This window comes from Bos javanicus, chromosome 3 (assembly GCF_032452875.1).
Source record: "Bos javanicus breed banteng chromosome 3, ARS-OSU_banteng_1.0, whole genome shotgun sequence".
Classification (NCBI taxonomy): Eukaryota; Metazoa; Chordata; class Mammalia; order Artiodactyla; family Bovidae; genus Bos; species Bos javanicus.
In genome coordinates this window covers 70,332,535-70,352,889 of record NC_083870.1, presented here as the reverse complement: position 1 = coordinate 70,352,889, position 20,355 = coordinate 70,332,535, and the positions used below count along the sequence as shown (strand labels likewise).

The following is a 20,355-nucleotide window of genomic DNA, read 5'->3' as shown; positions in this document are numbered from 1 at the left end:
TATTATTGCCTTGAGAATCCCATGGATAGAGGAGGTTGGCAGACTACAGTCCATGGGGTTGCAAAGAGTAGGACACAACTGAAGCAACTTAGAATGCATGCAATTTCTTATTTGAAAGCCTTTATTTCCACATCTATAAACACTATATAGGACATCCACGTTTTTCAGTAGGCAGCTGTGTAGAATAAGTGATAGGCAGTCCTGAGTGGAAACACAAAAATCTGCAGATCAGTGAGGTAAAACTCAGAGTAAAATCTAACTAGTCGCAGAGATTCCATAGAAGCATTATAAGCTCTCTAGGTATTATATATTCACATTATAAAGCAACAGGGTACAGAAGCAATGTGCTGGGCTGTGAAATTTACACTATGTCATTTGGCTTCCTGGATCATGGCCTAGAGACAGAGACCAAAGAAGCCAGGGATCCTGTTCTACATATGCACAGAGGAACAGGTGATGGGCCGCCAACAAGCCATATTTCTTTGGCTCTTTCTTTTACCTCTTTCTTTTAAGAGCATTTTCTTTGGGATGGTAGTCATGAAAGTATGAATTTAATGTGTAAATTAATCATGAGAGCCACCTTTCCTTAAATGAGTCTTTTCTAGATCAAATATAAAATAAATCCAAATATTTAAATGAAAATACATGATTTACCCCACTGTGCCAATTTCATTCTTAAACCCAGGACCTAAGAGCTAGTGACAAATCCCAGAGACATCTAGAAAACTACTGAAGCCATGTGAGAAGATGATCACATCTTGAATTTTGAATAGAAAGACAAGTGTCAAGGTCTAAGCCTATGGTGATGTCCAGGTTTAGGGGTGAAGATGAAAGAGATGTAGAGGAGCACGACAGTAGGTAAAAGGAGAGAGCAAAGAACCATGAAAGTAGAGTGCCACGAGGCAAGAGAGAGAAGCTTCACGGAGGCGGCAGCAATAACATAAGATACTACTATCAAAGGAAAATCATGGTAAGTAGAAAATATAAACTAAGATGGTAGAAATAATTCTAAACATACTGCAAAATAAAATAAATCAGTAATTAAACTCACTAATTAAATGGACAGATTCTCAGTTGAAATAAACAGAAAGCACACATATGCTACATAAACATATTTAAAGTCTAAAGCTTTAAAGACATTGAAGAGTGAAAGTAAAAGGAATATAAATATATATATATTCATATATATATAAATAATCTTTCTGTGATTGTGGTTTTCCTAGATAGGAAAAAAGTTGAAACAGTGACAGATTTTATTTTCTTGGACTCCAAAATCACTGCAGACAGTGACTGCAGCCATGAAATTAAAAGATGCTTGCTCCTTGGAAGCAAAGCTACGACAAATCCAGACAGCATATTAAAGAGCAGAGATATGACTTTGCCGACAAAGATATGCCTAGTCAAAGCTATGGTTTTTCCAGTAGTCATGTACAGATCTGAGAGTTGGACCATAAAGAAGGCTGAGTGCCAAAGAACTGATGCTTTTGAACTGTGGTGCTTGAGAAGACTCTTGAGAGTCCTTTGGACTACAAGGAGATCCAACCAGTCAATCCTAAAGGAAATAAGTCCTGAATATTCATTGGTAAGACTGATGCTAAAGCTGAAGCTCCAATACTTTGGCCACCTGATACAAGGAGCCAATTCATTGGAAAAGATCCTGATTCTGGGAAAGATTGAGTGCAGGAGGAGAAGCGGGCAACAGAGGATGAGATGGTTGGATGGCATCATTGACACAATGGACATGAGTTTGAGCAGACTCCGGGAGATAGTGAAGAACAGGGAAGCCTTGTGTATTGCAGTTCATGGGGTCTCAAAGAGTCAGACACAACTTAGCAACTGAACAACAATATATAATCTAAAGAAAATAAGGAGAAGTACTATTAGACAAATAGATTTTGAGGCCAAAAGTAATAATAAAGAGGATCTTTTTTTAATAATAAAGAATATTTTCACCAGTAAGTTAAAGTATCCTAAATCTGAGGGCATATAAGTATGAGTATTGAGGGCAAGTATTCTCAATATTTACAAGACAGAACTCAGTTAACTACAGAAAGAAACAGACAAATCCACAACTACAGAGAATTAATTCTCACTAGAACTCAAGAACTAAGAGACCACGTGGATAAAAAGAATAATAAGGATGTAAAATTATGAGTAACACAATTGGACATTTCTTACCTATTGGAAGAATTCTGCTCCCAACAATTAGAAAAGCACATTCTTTACAAAAACTGAGCCTATCTTAGCCCACAAAGCAAATCTCCACAAGTACCAAAGGATCAAAATCATACAGAACAAGATGCTTTTTAAGAGTAGCATTCAGTGAACAAAAGGAGTTCTAGGATTTAAAATATGGCAGGAAAAGAAAAATGTCAATAACCCACAGATATAGAGAATGGGCTTGTGGTTGCGGAGGGGAAAGGGGTTGGGGAAGGAAAGGTTGAGAGCCTGGGATTAGCAGATGCAGACTATCATACACAGGACTGATAAACAACAAGGCCCTAATGTCTAGCATGCATGTGTGCTCAGTCCTGTGCAACTCTTTGCAACCCTATGGACTATAGGCTGCCAAGCTCCTCTGTCCATGGAATTACCCAGGTAAGAATACTGGAATGGGCTGCTATTTCCTTCTCCAGAGGATCTTTCTGACCCAGACATTGAACCCACATCTCCTGCGTCTCCTGCATTGGCAGGTGGTTTTTTTTTAACCACTGAGCAATCTGGGAAGTCCAATATATAGCACAGGGAACAAGATGCAATATCCTGTGAAAAATCATAATGGAAAAGGATATGATAAAGGATATATAACTGAGTCACTCTGCTGTACAGTAGAAATTTAACAGAACATTCTAAATCAACTATACTTCAATAAAACTTTAAAAAAGAAAAATGTCAATAGAATGTGTGGAAGATAAAATTGAAGAAATCTCCCAGCAAGTAGAACAGAGAGGTAAAGAAGTAGAAAATATGAGAGAAAAGCTAAGAATATTAGAGCATCAGTCTAGTGGTACCAACATTCTCAAAATAAGATTTCCAAAAAGAGAGAATAGAAGTTAAAAAAAAAAAAAAAAGACCAAGTCAGACTGAAGCCTTGTGAACTCAAGAGCTAGACACACCAAGGTCTGTCAGAGCCAGGATGCCTGCTGACAGCCGTTGTGTTCCTAACCTGAAGTAGAATGCCCAGGGGAAGCTGGCTCAGATGCTTATCTATGCTTCACTGGTCATGACCACAGGGTGGAGAAGTTGCTGCTCTCTCCTCTGTGCACAGCTACAGAAGCCCATTTGCCTGAGTATATTCTGGCTGGACATCCAGCATCTACCTCACATGAGGACTTCACTAGATGCCCTGATTCTGGTGAGCCCCATTTTTCTAAGAAAATTAAAAGACACTTGCTCCCTGGAAGAAAAGCTATGACAAACCTAGACAGCATATTAAAAAAGCAGAGACATTACTTTGTTGACAAAGGTCTATAATAGTCAATGCTATGGCTTTTCCAGTAGTCATGTATGGATGTGAGAGTTGGACTGTAAAGAAAGCTGAGTGCCAAAGAATTGATGCTTTTGAACTGCAGTGTTGGAGAAGACCCTTGAGAGTCCCTTGAACTGCAAGGAGATCAAACCAGTCAATCCTAAAGGAAATTAGTCCTGAATATTCATTGGAAGGACTGATGATGCTGAAGCTCTAATACTTTGGCCACCTGATGCAAAGAACTGACTCATTGGAAAAGACCCTGATGCTGGGAAAGATTGAAGGCAGGAGAAGAAGGGGATGACAAAGGATGAGATGGTTGGATGGCATTATGGACATGAGTTTAAGCAAGCTCTGGGAGTTGGTGAAGGACAGGGAAACCTGGCATGCTGAAGTCCATGGGGTTGCAAAGACTTGGACACGACTGAGCGACTGAACTGAACTGATTTTTTTAGAAACACTCATGACCTGACCTCTCTTACTTCCCTGCCAGGAGCTCTTAAAACTGTAAGGAACCAAACCTAAATGGTGACCCACAGCTCTATTCAGCTTATTTTCTCCTGGAAATATTAGCCTTTCATTACGATGCTAAGTTTGAGCTTTTTTATGAAGTTTTATGCATATAAATAATAGAACTCCAAAGAAAAGCAGGGACTCAATTAACACATTTGTCAGTATACTGCTTGCTCTGAGAAGGAGTCAGGGATGTAACAAGGCAGGAAATAGGGGGCTTATCATATGACAAAAGTCTGCTACTTGTTGAGAAGTAATGGTATATACATAGATTTTTAATTGTTGTTTAACCTGAACATAAAGATTTTACATATTCTTATGGTTTATATGATATTTAAACATTTTTTAGAAAAGTAGGACTGGGTAGAGTTTATCCTAGTAATATATTTTTAACATTAGAAAATAAAATCTGCCACCAAATAAGGACAATGAAGGAGAAGGCAATGGCACCCCACTCCAGTACTGTTGCCCGGAAAATCCCATGGATGGAGGAGCCTGGTAAGCTGCAGTCCATGGGGTTGCTAAGAGTCAGACACAACTGAGCAACTTGACTTTCATTTTTCACTTTCATGCATTGGAGAAGGAAATAGCAACCCACTCCAGTGTTCTTGCCTGGAGAATCCCATGGACAGAGAAGACTGGTAGGCTGCAATCCATGGGGTCGCACAGAGTCGGACACGACTGAAGCGACATAGTAGTAGTAGTAGTAATAAGGACGATGAAGAAATTACAGTTCTTGCAAATGGAGGCCACAGCCTTTAAGACAGCATGTTTGTTGGCCTGGTGGAGACAAATGCCAGCATTCAAAGAATACATAGTAAATTTGTGGATTAGTAGATTCTAATATCATGGCTCCAAATATTCACTGCCACCTCTTTATAAGAGGATGATACCTACACTCTATGTCAGGCTTTGGTTATGGAATTCAAGTGTAAGTGACAAGTATCACTCCTGAATGGAATCTACAAAGCATTCCATGACTCTGTTTGTCCACGAGGCAAACACACCCCAGGCAGGGATGATTCATCCAGTCTGGGTCTCAGAATTGCCACTGAACACCAACTGACAATAATGATAAAAAGAAGTTGCTGCTGTAATCTGAGTCATCTGGGGTTGCTTGTTAGAAGGAAGCTATAGTAAACTAGACTGCAGAGAACTCTGTAGTAGGAAAGGAGATAACAGAAGTCCCAGGCTACAGAATATGAGTAAAGGATTTAGTTACTCTATATAAGGCGTGGGTATATAGAGAGACAGATGGATATTAGAGGAAAGAATAAACATCCAAATAGGAGAGAAGAATGACAGACAGTGCAAAGTGCCATGTAATGGGAAAAATACGCTCAAGGAACAGGGCTGGGGGAGGAAGGGGAGGGAACCTCCAGGATGAAGGATACAATGCTCTGTCAGAGACCGTTACAAAGATAGAGAATTGGTGAAAGGTAGATTGAAAGAAGGAAACCTAAGCAAGCAAGAGGAAAGTGAAAGTGAAGTCTCTCAGTCGTGTCCGACTCTTTACAACCCCATGGACTGTAGCCCACCAGGCTCTTCAGTCCATGGGATTTTCCAGGCAAGAGTACTGGAGTGGGTTGCCATTTCCTTCTCCAGGGGATCTTCCCAACCCAGGGATCAAACCCAGGTCTCCCGCACTGCAGGCAGACGCTTTACCATCTGAGCCACCAGGGAAGCAAGAGGAAGACAGTCACAATTTTTAGAGAAGGTTATTGGTGAGGATAGCTGCTAGGAGAGAGATGTGGATGGGGGTAAATAAAGCACTTGAACTAGGCTGGTTTTGAGGAGCCAGCATGCTATCAATGTGCAGTGTTGGAACTTCACTCCCTGATTCTCCAACAGTGAAATGTTGACCCAGCCAGTTGCTAGTAACCACAAAAATTGCATATAACAGCTTATTGGTTGTGTATTTACACTATAAAGTAAGAGATTTTTGACCTTCATACTAGCCTGTATCTGTAAAAGTGTAAATGCCCTTAGAGCTACATTCTTTATCAGTATTTTGAAGAATGATTACAACAAAACAATATATTTTAAGGACATGGAAAGGAAAATATTTAGAAATATTATACAGTAATTTGCCAAAAATTATTAAAAGTGAGTTTTAATATTTTATATGGCACATTGCGGTTTTCAATATGTTACTGAATATTCACAAATTAAACGTTAAATACTTCCTGACATGATTTAATGGCAAACTGAAGGACATAAATGATTTGGAAATGGGTATAGTACAAACTAAATTTGAGTATAAGATTTACTTAATTTTTTTGTCAATTATGCTAAATTATTCAACTGTATTACTCAAATATCTGGTTTAGGATTCATTCAAGTTTACAATTACTATATTTACAAAATTATTATATTTTTTATGCAAGTCATTTGGTATCAATTTCCCTAGATTCTGTTACTGCACATCTAGAAATCTAAAAGTGCAATGTAATCGGTACTAAATTAATGAAAGAAAAGTTGATTCCATAATCACCTTAGTAAAGACAGGTTCTAAGCCATTTGGAGCAGTGGTTGGACGAAATCTTCTCCTTCTCCATGTTTCAGGTCTATTTTCTCTTGTGATTTTTCCACTAGTGGGAGGAAGTGGAGGAGGAATAGGCATAATGTAACGGTTAATGCTCGGAAATTGGTATCGATTCATTCCCTGTGAATTGTCCATGGAGTTCCTGAACTTCATCATTGCCTTCTTGCCCTATAATTAGATTTCATGACATAAGAATGAGTGAAACAGATTTGGTAACCCAACATAACTCAAAATTACAGACAAGACTATGATTGACATTGCAGGCAAACACAACTGATATTAACAGGCAAACAAAGTGAAAGTAAAGTCGCTCACTCATGTCTGACTCTTTGCAACCCAATGAACCCCTGCCAGGCTCTTCCATCCATAGGATTTTCCAGGCAAGAATACTGGAATAGGTTGCTGTTTCTTTCTCCAGAGGATCTTCCTAACCCAGGAATCAAACATGGGTATTCTGCACTGCAGGCTGACTCTTTACTCTCTGAGCCACCAGGGGAGCCCCACTTAATAGCCCTGTAGAGATATCCTCAAGAAAATTAGAGATACCAAAGATGGGCTCAATAAAGGACAGAAATGGTATGGACCTGACAGAAGCAGAAGATATTAAGAAGAGGTGGCAAGTATACACAGAAACTATACAAAAAAGATCTTCACAACCCAGATAATCACGATGGTGTGATCACTCACTAGAGCCAGACATCCTGAAATGTGAAGTCAAGTGGGCCTTAGGAAGTATCACTATGAACAAAGCTAATGAAGGTGATGGAATTCCAGTTGAGCTTTTCTAAATCCCAAAAGGTGATGTTGAGAAAGTGCTACACTCAGTATGTCAGCAAATTCGGAAAACTCAGCAGTGGCCACAGGACTGGAAAAGGTCAGTTTTCATTCCAATCCCAAAGAAAGGCAATGCCAAAGAATGCTCAAACTACCACACAATTGCACTCATCTCACACGCTAGTAAAGTAATGCTCAAAATTCTCCAAGCCAGGCTTCAACAATACGTGAACTGTGAACTTCCAGATGTTCAAGTTGGTTTTAGAAAAGGCAGAGGAACCAGAGATCAAATTGCCAACATTCGCTGGATCATTCAAAAAGCAAGAGAGTTCCAGAAAAACATCTATTTCTGCTTTATTGACTATGCCAAAGCCTTTGACTGTGGGGATCACAATAAACTGTGGAAAATTCTGAAAGAGATGGGAAACCGAGACCACCTGACCTGCCTCTTGAGAAACCTGTATGCAGTTCAGGAAGCAACAGTCAGAACTGGACATGGAACAACATCTGATTCCAAATAGGAAAAGGAGTAGGTCAAGGCTGTATATTGTCACCCTGTTTATTTAACTTCTATGCAGAGTACATCATGAGAAACGCTGGGCTGGATGAAGCACAAGCTGGAATCAAGATTTCCAGGAGAAATATCAATCACCTCAGATATGCAGGTGACACCACTCTTATGGCAGAAAGTGAAGAGGAACTAAAAAGCCTCTTGATGAAAGTGAAAGAGGAGAGTGAAAAAGTTGGCTTAAAGCTCAACATTCAGAAAACTAATATCATGGCATCTGTTCCCATCACTTCATGGAAAATAGATGAGGAAACAGTGGCTGACTTTATTTTTCTGGGCTCCAAAATCACTGCAGATAGTGATTGCAGCCATGAAATTAAAAGACACTTACTCCCTGGAAGGAAAATTATGACCAACCTAGACAGCATATTAAAAAGCAGAGACATTACTTTGCCAACAAAGGTCCATCTAGTCAAGGCTATGGTTTTCCCTGTAGTCATATATAGATGTGAGAGTTGGACTATAAAGAAAGCTGAGTGCAGAAGAATGATGCTTTTGAACTGTAGTGTTGGAGAAGACTCTTGGGAGTCCGTTGGACTACAAGGAGATCCAACCAGTCCATCCTAAAGGAGATCAGTCCTGGGTGTTCTTTGGAAGGACTGATGTTGAAGCTGAAACTCCAATATTTTGGCCACCTGATGCGAAGAGCTGACTCATTTGAAAAGACCCTGATGTTGGGAAAGATTGAGAGCAGGAGGAGAAGGGGACGATAGAGGATGGTATGGTTGGATGGCATCGCTGACTCAATGGATATGGGTTTGGGTAAACTCCAGGAGCTGGTAATAGACAGGGAGGCCTGGTGTGCTGCAGTTCATGGGGTCGCAAAGAGTCAGACATGACTGAACAACTGAACTGAACTGAATCACATTTCATAACATAAGAATGCATGAAGTAGAAGTGGTAACCTAACATAATTCAAAATTACAAACTCAAAATTACAGGCATTGACATTATATGCAAACACAACTGATATTAATAGGCAAACGTAAGACACCTCAACCTGTTGAAAAATGGCATTTTGCAGTATCCATAGCAAATCAAATTTTCATGGATTTCTAAACTTATTTAAGTATATATTTTAAACCGAACATATAATCATGGCATTTTTATTGGTCTTTGAGGATTTTACCTCAGAGATTCATTAAATCTACGAGGACCCAGTACAGTGAAACAATTTAGAATCAATAGGTTTGAAGTGTTGTACTTCAAGACAGGATTGGGTAGTCCACTCAATGATGGGATATTTGCACTTTTTCTTTTACATTGATTTCACCCATCCAGGTGTTACAACATTCCTTGATAATATGGTTTCAAGGAATCTAAAACCTTGACTCTGACCCAAAGTCTCTATTCAAGTTATTTTTACCTAGAAATTTAACTTGTAAGAACAAATTTTACCCAGTTAACTGCACAAGTACATTTATGTAAGTGTGTAATAGGATATACACACACAGGTACACACACAAATATGTCTAAAAAATTTAATTGATCAGCTTGGGATTGACATGTACACACTGCAATATAAAATAAAATGTTTGTCCTTGACAAAAAGAGAAAAAAAATTTAGTTGAACTACCAAGTCCATCAGTAAAAGGATAATTAAATAAAATTTGCTTTATTATAAAAGATTCTCATCAAGCTTTAAAAAGAATATTATTAATCTATTCTTTCGGAGTCCTGACATAAAAAGCTCCATGCAGCATGGTCATACATTTCATTTAAATAATTTATATGTGGATTTTGATAAAATCAGGGATGACTGGAAGACTCTGAACACAGGGTTGCCTTTAAGGATTTGGATTATTTGTGGGAGTGGAGCATATAAATTTAGTCAACATTTAGTATCTTAATGACTAAAAAGTACCTAATGTATAATCAAAAATTTTAGTTTCACGTGTATTTGAGCCTCTGAATTTTCGCATATTGATAATTTTTGTATATCTGAGGTAGTTTTCAAACTTTAGATTATCTTTAATCATTTAAATCTGTCTTATACCAATTTATTTAGTATTGTTTTAAATTTATTTTCAGCCAATTTATCTTTTATTTTGAGATGCTTAAATTGTAAAAAGTTATTTTTAAGAAAGAGAAGTCATTCCCCAAACATTCTCATTGCTATTAAACAAAAGCAGATTAAATAAAGGCATGGGTACTTCATACTTTGATTGAAATCAACATTTTTATGAACAGAAGGTATTTAGATAGATATTCACCAAGGGGCTTAGAATTATTAGATTGCTTGATGTTGCAGGTATTATTTACGCTCTCATTTTTTTCTTACATTTTCCAATTTTTCTCTGCTGGTGTGCACTGACATTGTAATAACAAATATAAATTAAAGAAGTGAAAATAAGATAATAAAACAATAAAATCAATGAATTCAGAACTTTTTGGTCTTGGGAGGTTCTACTTTTAATTTCTAAGTAGTTATCCATCATTGGCATGCCTTATTTGGTAATGAAGTTTAGTAAATTTTTTAAAAATTAAACTTCTACTCCATACCTTTCTTTTTTTTCTAGCCCAAAGAATCTTGGACATCTCCCTATGGCAGTATAAATAATTTGCCTTATTTTTAAATATTATTTAATATGCTACAACATTTTTAAACAATAAATTCTTAGGTGTCTTCCAAATGTTCACTATTGGAAATATTATAATTCTAAAGTTCCTGAATCTATTTCTCTTCACATGCATGTATGTTCCTAGGATAAATTTCAATATGCTAAAATGCTTGAGCATGTTCATTTAAAATGTTGATAAATATTCCCATACTGCCTTCACAAATAGTTGTACCAATTTCTGTTCTTATCAATAGTGTATAAGAAACTCTCATTCCAAGTATAATCATTTTCAGTCATGTCATTAATTTACTCAACAGCATCTCAACCAATCTGTTTTGACCAAATTGCTTTTGCCTAAATCAAAGATCCTTGCTCCTAATACTTGGAAAATTCAACTTACTTAAGTATGTCACACCTTCAAACAATTCCCCCATACATATCTTTTACTATTTAGTTGGTGCTTACTACATACTCAGCAGTCATGCAAACTATTATTCTTTAGGAATTTCTTGTCTGATTTTATATTAAGTAATTTTCATCATCAGTGCCATTGAAAGAATTACATGTCTTTCTTGGTGGTATATTTTGACTGTGTACATCGCAGTAGAAACTCCAAAAAGTCAGAGAACATTGTCTGCTTTGATAATTGATATATTACTAATGCCTAGAGCAGGACCCAGTCAATAGTAAATGCCCAATTAAATTCCACTGTATGAAAAATGTTAAGTTTAGCTGGTTGAAATTAACATGGAATTGATCTCAACCTTGTCAGCACGTATGAGCTACCATTTTTTAATTAATTTATTTTTTACCTGAAGGATAACTGCTTTACAGAATTTTATTGTTTACTGTCAAACCTCAACATGAATCATAAGCTACCATTAAATGTCAATCCCTTACTCACTCACATTCCCAAACTTGGAAATGGTTAAATAAAAGGTCCTGTAAAGATTTAATTAATAAATCTACCCAGTGCCTCAGAGCAGATTTGGAAAATCACCTAAAAGAAAAATCATTTACTAGTCAGAAGAAATTGAATATTACCTGATTGATAATGGTCACATATCTAACAGAAAGTGGGTCCGATCAAGTAGAGTTAATAGATAATAGGAATTTAGAAAAGAATATAATCACCTTGGCAAACATGGAGAGTGCCCATCTGAGTACTATCTAAGGGAGAGGAAATCCCACCCATTGGACTTTGAATATTTCCAGTCCTAAAGGCAAAGTTATCCCTGGAGGATTCAGAGGGCTTTAGCCAAAGACCTTTGAGCTTTCTGGTACCTTTGGCAAGCCCATTCCTAAGATGAGACAGATGCATCAGGCTAAGACAGCCTGATGCCATTAACATTCCATTCTACCATATCCCTTCATTCTGGTTCTGTACTCTCTAGGCAACCTTCTCATTGTTATCTGGCTTCCCATCTAGGTCTGCCTACAAGGGGAAAATGTACTGTTTCTACAAGCTTTGATTTGTTTGATATCTGGTGAATTAATGGCCCCTAATTATGATTTGACTCCCTATTTTGATTTACAATAGTGATAAAAATGGGCTTGTCATGTCTTAGTTTAGTTAGCTTGAGACAATATCTCAGGACCTGACGATTCCTGGACACTAGCTTGAAATGGGAAATCTCTGGACATTTAAAGTGGAGATCAGATCCTAGAAAGTGTCAACCGAATTGGCTTATGACCCAGTAACTTCTGCCCAGCTCTAAGTAGTATTCCCTAGACAAAATGCCACCACTTTTTAATTTATCCTTCTTTCCAAGAATGTACTATTAAATTAACTAAAGTAAGGTTTGTGAAAAGTGCTTCACCAGCTAAAAAACATATTAGTTGGATTAAAATATTTATCATTTGGGGGTTATATTTATACTTTTAATGTGAAAGATAATTTATTTCAATTAATTTCTTAGTGACAAAGTCATCTGTCAGCTTTAAGTAAAAACATCTTAATTTCATATGTCTTATGTTTCCTAATAATAAATGGAACTAAATTCACCCATTTGAGCATAATTACAATTGTACTCATAACACAGGTTCTTTCTTAAGCTGGCAAATGTTTCTTCTTGGTCTTAGAAATACAAACAATACCTTTTCTAATTACTAAATGTCCCAATTGTCCTTCCCTGTTAGAGTAACTCATGTTTTATGACTTCCCTGCATCCTTCCTGTGCTCTGTTTAAAATAAGTGAAAATTACCTGAGACATAACCTTGAAAAAGAAGCATAGTCAAGCTTCCGAGTGTGATTAATTCAGGATTTTTTTAGGACAGACATTCTTTTCCTTCTATATCCAACCTTCTCCAGAGTCAAACTTGAAGCAATTTCATACACTGATGGTAAAGTAAGTCAGCATGCAAATGCCAACCTATTCTTGGAAATTTTCATTTTCTAGGTTTCATGCATTTTAAAATTTGGAAGCAGTCAACACTGTGTCTATTCTGTTAGAAGTCATATCTAGCCATAAAAAGATCCTCTTTGTTTTTATACAACCTTTCAAGTTCATGAGAGATCATCTTATATTATTACAAGTCTATTCCTTACTATTTTTCCCAATAACACAGAAATTATAGGTCTTCCAATTAAAGTAAAATATAATTAAACAGAAGTACAGAGCAAGTGTTTAATAAGTACACAATATAAATTTCATTGATCAGATTAATTGAATCTAGCATCTTAAAAACTGAGAAGAAAAAGCATTTACCCCAATGGGAAATGAAGTTTCAGTTTCCAGCAATGAGGTTTTTGATCTGGATCCCAAAGTTATCTTTGGAACAGTTCGTACTGCAGAATTACTGGGAAGAGGTTGTAATCGAAATGGAGGCTGCATATTTCCAGGAGCAGTGTATGGTCGAGGGGCTGTCTAGACAATTAGGGGAAAAAATTCCATTTAAATTAGTATCTTGACATGTTTCCAGAACCAATTAATAACTCAACAAATTGCCTAGAGTAATTAATGGTGCCTTTTTACTGAACAGATTAAACTTTAATTATGTCCTTCCATTATACATACCCTTATGACCCAATGTATTTGTTAAAACATATGGTGTGGAAGTCTTCTACATACCTAAATGCCACAATTGTAGAGTATTTTAGATAAAGACGTTCTCTGTTAGGTTCCTGTATTTTATTCATACTGTAAACTCACTGACAATGCCTAGTTGATGCTGTACATAGAATGAAAGTTTTAGTCGCTCAGTCATGTCCAACCCTTTATGACCCCATGGACTGTAGCCCACCGGGCTCCTCTGCTAATGGAATTCTCCAGGCAAGAATACTGGAGTGTGTTGCCATGCCCTTCTCCAGGGATCTTCCCAACGCAGGGATCAAACCCAGGTGTCCCACACTGCAGGCAGATTCTTTACCATTTGAGTCACCTGGGAAGCTCTTTGTTCAATTAAATGTTAAGTTGAATAGTGTTCCGATTTTAAAGACCTAGGGCATATAATCAGAATGAACTCATTCCAGGTTTTAAGCCTTAAGACTAGTGCTGAAGTAAAAGCAGACAATATGATTCAAAACGAGGGAAGGCGAATGCTTACCTCTAATGCGTTACCATTTATTTATTCTATCTCTTCCTTGAACTATTAGGAAAACAAAAATGAGAACTAGTGACTGGCAACTTTGGAAAATACTATCAAAATGTAGATGTTTAGAGATGTTTTCCAAGCTAGACGGTTTCCATTTGCTCCTCTTCTCTACCTTCTCCTTTCTGCTCTGGCTGCTGGGAGTCATTTCTTAATGGACCATATCAACTAACCTCAGGTTTCCAGTCGGATTTGGCCAGTGAAAGACACTGGCAGGAGATCAAAGACAGGAGGGAAGGAGACTGGGGTCCTAATGCTGCTGGACCCTCCTGCCAAGGTCACGATGGGCCAACTGGGTCCCTCCACCAAAGTCCACAGCTCTTCAGGAAGTCTTCTTCCAGAAACCGCCTGCTGGTTCTGGTGTCCAATACCTCCCTTTCCCCTTAGCCCTACATGATGTGGTTCCCACTGTGTTCACCCCAGCACGCTTTACATCCCCAGTTGGTTGCCCTTAACCCTGCCCACATCTTTCTAAATAGTTTCTTATTAAACTCGTCCTAATTACCCTATTAGTGTGAGCCATCTGTTTCCTGCTGAGACCCTGACTGATGCATTTTCTAATCAAGAATGTACTGCAGAGAACACCAAAAGTGTCAGTTCAGAGCATTAGATGTGCCTGTGGGAGCACTGACAAAACATTGTAACCTTAGCGTAAAGATCAGCAATGTTTCAAAAATGGAAAAAACAAAATGTTTGGCCCAGTTGTTCTATTACAATAAAATACTGGTAAACCTGTTAAGAATAATACATGCAAATTTGGGTAAGAGGGTGCGAGAAAGATAGTATGTAAATGATTCATAAAAAAGATTTATTACATTGACTCTAGTAGTGACCACAAATATTCAACTCTGGAAAAGTGTTGTATAAATACATAAAAAATGGTGATAGGGCTGCTCCCACCACCAAAAATTGATCTTAGTACCATCTTGACAAGCATGTTATACGTTGCTAAAGCTCTGCTTTTGTTAAGTCAGCACTTACTGAATTCCAACTCTAGTCACTGTGAGGAGATGAAACAGTAATCTAATGGCAACACAAGACAATCAGTGTCAAATGAACCACACAAATACTACCAAAGAGAGAATAATAACAAAATACCTGCAAACTAACGAACATAGAGCTAAAAGTTATTTGGAATAAGCCAATGAGACAAGTATTAAAAGTGAAAGTTTCACAGAAGTAGTTACATTTTATCCAAATGAATGAGCAATAAAGGATAATGTTAAATAAAAAAAAGGGATGGTGAATTTGGACATCCAAGTAAGAAGAATCAGTTGTGAACCAAACATGGGAAGGACAGCAAAAGTAATATATCCCAAGATCTGCTTTCCTTTCTTTATGTAATGTAACATTTATTAGGGAACATGTGTGCTGTGCTTAGTCGCTCAGTCGTGTCCAACTCTTTGCTACCCCATGGACTGCTATCCATGGGAATTCTCCAGGTTAAGAACACTGGAGTGGATTGCCATGCCCTCCTCCAAGGGATCTTCCCAGCCCAGGGATCAATCCCAGGTTTCCCACATAGCAGGCAAATTCTTTACTGACTGAGCCACCAAAGAAGCCCCAAAATACTGGAGTGGGTAGCCTAATCCTTCTCCAGGAGTTCTTCCCAACCTAGGAATCAAACTGGGGTCTCCTGAATTGCAGGCAGATTATTTACCAGTTGAGCTACCAAGGAAGCCCATTAGGGAACATGGCTATAACAAATAAGAACTATATTTCCCAGCATCTCTTCCAATTCTATATAGACGTATGCCTCAGTTTTGTCCAATAAGATATGAGCAGAAGTGATATATGAAACTTCCAGATCATGTTCTTAGAAAAAAAAATGTCTTCACTTTCCCCTATCCTCTTCTTTCGGGCTGAAATACCCACATGGTAATATACAGGGATGCCTGGCATGCTGCAGTCCATGGGGTCACAAAGGGTTGGACATGACTGAGCAACTGAACAACAAAAATATGCCATCGTGGCTTGAGTGGATGAAGACAACACACTAAATATGGCAGATCAGTGACACAAAAGGAGTCTGAGCTTTTTATGACTGAGAAAGTAGAGATAGCACAGGACTTGAAACTTAAGGTGGGGAGCAATCCTCACATTAAAGTCATTATTTTGGTCTCTGCACACAAACCTAGACAGGAAACCAAGTGGATTGACTAGAACAACATTTAGTTTAAAGAAATAGGATATAAGCCTCTATGAGCCAGAAGGTGCAAGGTCTTAAAACCCACAAAGAGAAATCAAACTAGATGTTTTCTGAAAAAGGGAATCAGATTATCCAAAAGAATTCTTTTGATCTCTGTGAAAGAAATATGCCTTAAGACTCACTCCTGTCTAAAAATCAAACCGAACACAGAAACACTGAATGTAGGAGTTGGAAAGCAGGTTACTATAAACTAACACATGATCTATTTGCTGCTGTGCTCTAAATGTTACTTCCCCACATTTGCATTCAGTTAGATGAATGTGGCAGTCAAATGTTTAACTGATTACATGTATCTCTAAAAAACAAATCTGTACCATTCAACTAACAGCTGTGAGCTACAAACTGTTATAGTTCACATCAGAAGCCACCTTAAATTTGCTACACTTTAAACTGTTCATAATGTATTTTCTGGGAATAAATATGGCACTGTAGCTTAACATTTTCAAAACTGTACCAGAATGTGAATTGAAATTCACTACCTGGTGATTACTCAGCATAGCTGAGCATTTCTAATTCTTCTAAGAAGATCTCTGGGGTGAATTTTCCAAGCATGTACAAAATTACCTGAATGACTCTCCACAGTTTTAATGGCACGGTGCAGCTAAAAGCTACATGCTATTTTGAAAGTCCAGGTGCAATTAGTGATCAAGTGCAGTGACTATTCACTGTATGCTTTCCTTATTCATTCAAGAAAGTTCAAAGAGAAAAAGGGATGGCAGTATCCCCAAAGGATTATCTTCATCCCAATAGCACCTAGAGAGATCAGGAGTCAAGTTTAGAGGATATGTAAGAAAGTCAGGAAAACAAAAAAGAAGGACTTGAATTTCTGTAAAATGCAAAGTACAATTCCAAGATCACAATAGGTATCCCTTCCAGGGCAGAAGCACCGCAGGGGGTGATCAAGTGAGGGATCCTGGCTTACCAGATAGCCTGCTAAAGTGCTGGTGCAGTGTTTCCTGTAATTTTTAAATTACTTTCTCACTCCTGCCACATTAAGATCTCCTGGATGTATCATAAACTACTTATTGAGGCTGTTCAGCTGGAAAATTGAAAAGAAAGCCTTTCAAGGGTTTTTTTCTCCCTAAAACAGGTGGGAAGATAGAAAACGGAACTTGATTATTTCTTTTGTTTCACCCAGGATAAGCTTTTGGGATTCTAGTGAATCTGCCACCCAACGAAAGAATATTTATGTACATATACATTTAAATGAAGCCTGGAAATTCGGTAACAACAAAGAAAAGACAGTTGCTTTTTATAACTTGAGCTGTTCATCGGTAAATGTCAAAACATATTTACCTTTGAAAAATGTCAAAGCTTAACACTATATGTGATGAATCTACTTCAATAATCTGTGAAAGCACTGCAATACCTCTATAAATACTATGCAATCCAAAAAATGTTCATGCTAACAAGGAAATATATTAGGCCACAAAAAGCAAGAATAAAGATGTCATCAAAGCTATTTGTTGAAAGCTGAAACCATCAACTGCCAGCAAATATTTTGCAAATCTCTTCCTGTATTTATATTGTTTCAAGCGACCTATTCCTTCAAGCAAATACCACCCCTAGGTTGTAAATGAATTGAACTAGAATGAAATGTAGGGGTGTGTGATTTCTTTAATAGAATTTTTGTGCATTTAATTATTTTTCTTTTAGATTATGACATATACTTCTGATAAAAGAAGCTCAGATTTAAGTATCTGGTTCGTGTTCTGTAGTACATTGAATTTGTGTGCATAAAAAACCTTTACAGATAAGGTAAGAGAATAGCAAGAACAAGATCCAGAAGTCAGAAAATATAGAACATGTATGGAACAACCAACAGCTCAATTGTGCTGCACTACAGTCCATATGGTTGCAAAGAGTCAGACACAACTGAACTGACTTGGCACACTCGCACATAGGGTGCTAAAGGGTAATGATGAGGAAAAATATTAAGATAGCTAAATTGATGTCATGTGGTTTAGGGTCTTAAATGTCAATTGCAAGAGTCTGGATTTCTCTATAGGCGACACAGAGCCAGTGAAGGTACTTGGGCATGTAAGTAACAAATAATCTGCACTTCAAGAAACCTAATCTAGTAGTAACAAAATGGATTTGAGAGTGGTGACATTGGATGAAGGTGGGACATTCAGTAGGCACAGACTTGAATGGATATAAGACTATAAGGATGATACAACCATGTACCCCAAGAGCATTCTTCCTGAGAGTTATAAGAAATCATGAATTAATTATTGGCATGGTGCAAGTCAGCATGATTAATGTGACTCACCGGTGTTACTGGACTGGAATGCCCTTCATCGACCAGAACACTATGGCCACGGTTAGTCTTGGGGCCAACGGGGGGGCGGGGAGACAGGAGGGGTGTGTTATTTTCTATAGTCCATCTTGTGTGCTCTCCCTAGAATAAGAAAGTGATTTAACAAATCAATGCATAACTACTCATCTAGGTTAAATTAATACCTGCCAGAGAAGAAATGTTATATGAGTAGAGAAGTTCTTTCTCGTGCTTTTCAAAAGTACTCCATCCAAGGACCATCATAATAACGAGGAGATGTTTTCACAGCTGTATTAGAGAGTTAGGTATGGTAGTGAAAGGCAAGAAACTGAGTATGCTTTACCTAAAGGAATAGCCATGCTCATGGTAAAAGCCACAGATGCAATGTATCCTTAGTTTTAGCATAATGTTTAATTTGCTTGAAGCAGATCACTGAAGAAGCACAGTGTTCCTCACTACTCTGATCAGTAGACACTACCACAAAGTATTACATTTCTGTCTCAAAAAAAAATTAAATAATGCCATAAGCAAAAGGTTATACATGACATAAGGGGGGCCTAAAATATAAGTCTTTTGCCAAGTGCAGCTACAGGTGAAAATTGTGATGAATCAAAACCGTACAAGGAGGAAATAAAGTGCCTATCAGGAATTTCTGCCAATGTTGCAACATGCCCATGTACCTGGTTAGTGTGTCTGGCCATACAGGCAAGAGTGAATACAACACTGTTTCAGAAACCATTTCCAGTTACTATTTTCTCCATCAACACTTCAGCAGATAAATTGTAGACTCTATCATTCCTTGACAGAGAACACTATTGGCAAAATTGACTTAACTACAAATCTTTTCACACCAACTTTTCTGATCCGGAGAAACTGACCTATTGTCTGTTATTTAACAACACTTTTATAACAATAGTATGTTTTGACCAAGATAAAATAGACAGATTTGAGTCTATCAGGCAAGAGGGAAAATGACTGTTTCCTACTGCAAGTTATTCCACAGAAGCTTCACGAATATTCATCAGTTTGTGAAATGTGTCTTAAGTCCCACATTTGTAGCACTACACTGAAAATGAAGAACAACATGTGGGCTTGAATGACTCAACAAATTGAGTAAAACTGCCAATCTAAACTGAAACCTTTCAAACATGCCTAATTGAATCTCTCATCTCTTAATTTAAATTTATACATTTCCTAAGTTGACTGCAAACAAGAAATATCAAATGCAAAAGTAGAAAACAGGAATTTTTAAATGACTTCACAAAACCTCTAAATCTTATGTTTTGTTTGCTAATATAGATCTTTCCTACCATATATTTTTCAAAGGTCACATTCACATGAAAAAGCACCATTGGATAATTCTTAAAATGCTCCATTTTCGATAACATTGAGAACATCACCGTCTATTTTTATCTTCTTATGACAAACAAATCTTTTGGCCTCTATCACAAATCAATCAAGAAAATACAAAAGCAAAATTTCAAACTTGAGGACATTTTCAAGTTTTTCTTTGAATTAATTGTGCCTTATACAGTTTCTCTTGTACAGTAGCTCCTATTTTATTATGATCTTCCAAAATAACAGTGGCCAAGATTCAAGTATGGTGGAACCATTTGATGTCAGTTATGAGTTACCCCAAAATAAAGTGACTCCAAAGAGCTTCAATAATAGTACCACTGACCTTCAAAATTATGAAATAATATTATGAAGTAAAATAGTTATGGAACTCCTTACCTTAAATCTCTGAATTCGCTCCTTCCTAGCTAAGGTCTCCAGTTTCTTTTTTATTTCAAGCTGATGGTAACGCTAAATAAAGAGGAAAGAGTGAAGGAAAGCATCATATCAA

At 37.4% G+C, this 20,355-nt stretch overlaps 1 protein-coding gene across 7 annotated transcripts in view; it reads right to left on the bottom strand.

The window, feature by feature from the left end:
• Positions 1-20,355, bottom strand: part of ERICH3 (glutamate rich 3) — a 120,594-nt gene that overhangs the window by 61,478 nt on the left and 38,761 nt on the right. For 2 of the 7 annotated variants that reach the window (XM_061411570.1, XM_061411569.1), the window contains exons 4-7: positions 20,244-20,315; positions 18,504-18,632; positions 13,140-13,298; positions 6,477-6,695 (exon numbers count right to left, since the gene is read on the bottom strand). In XM_061411570.1, coding sequence (XP_061267554.1) covers positions 6,477-6,695; positions 13,140-13,298; positions 18,504-18,632; positions 20,244-20,315 — 579 coding nt within the window. The other 5 variants (XM_061411573.1, XM_061411575.1, XM_061411574.1 and 2 more) reach the window with 5 other exon arrangements.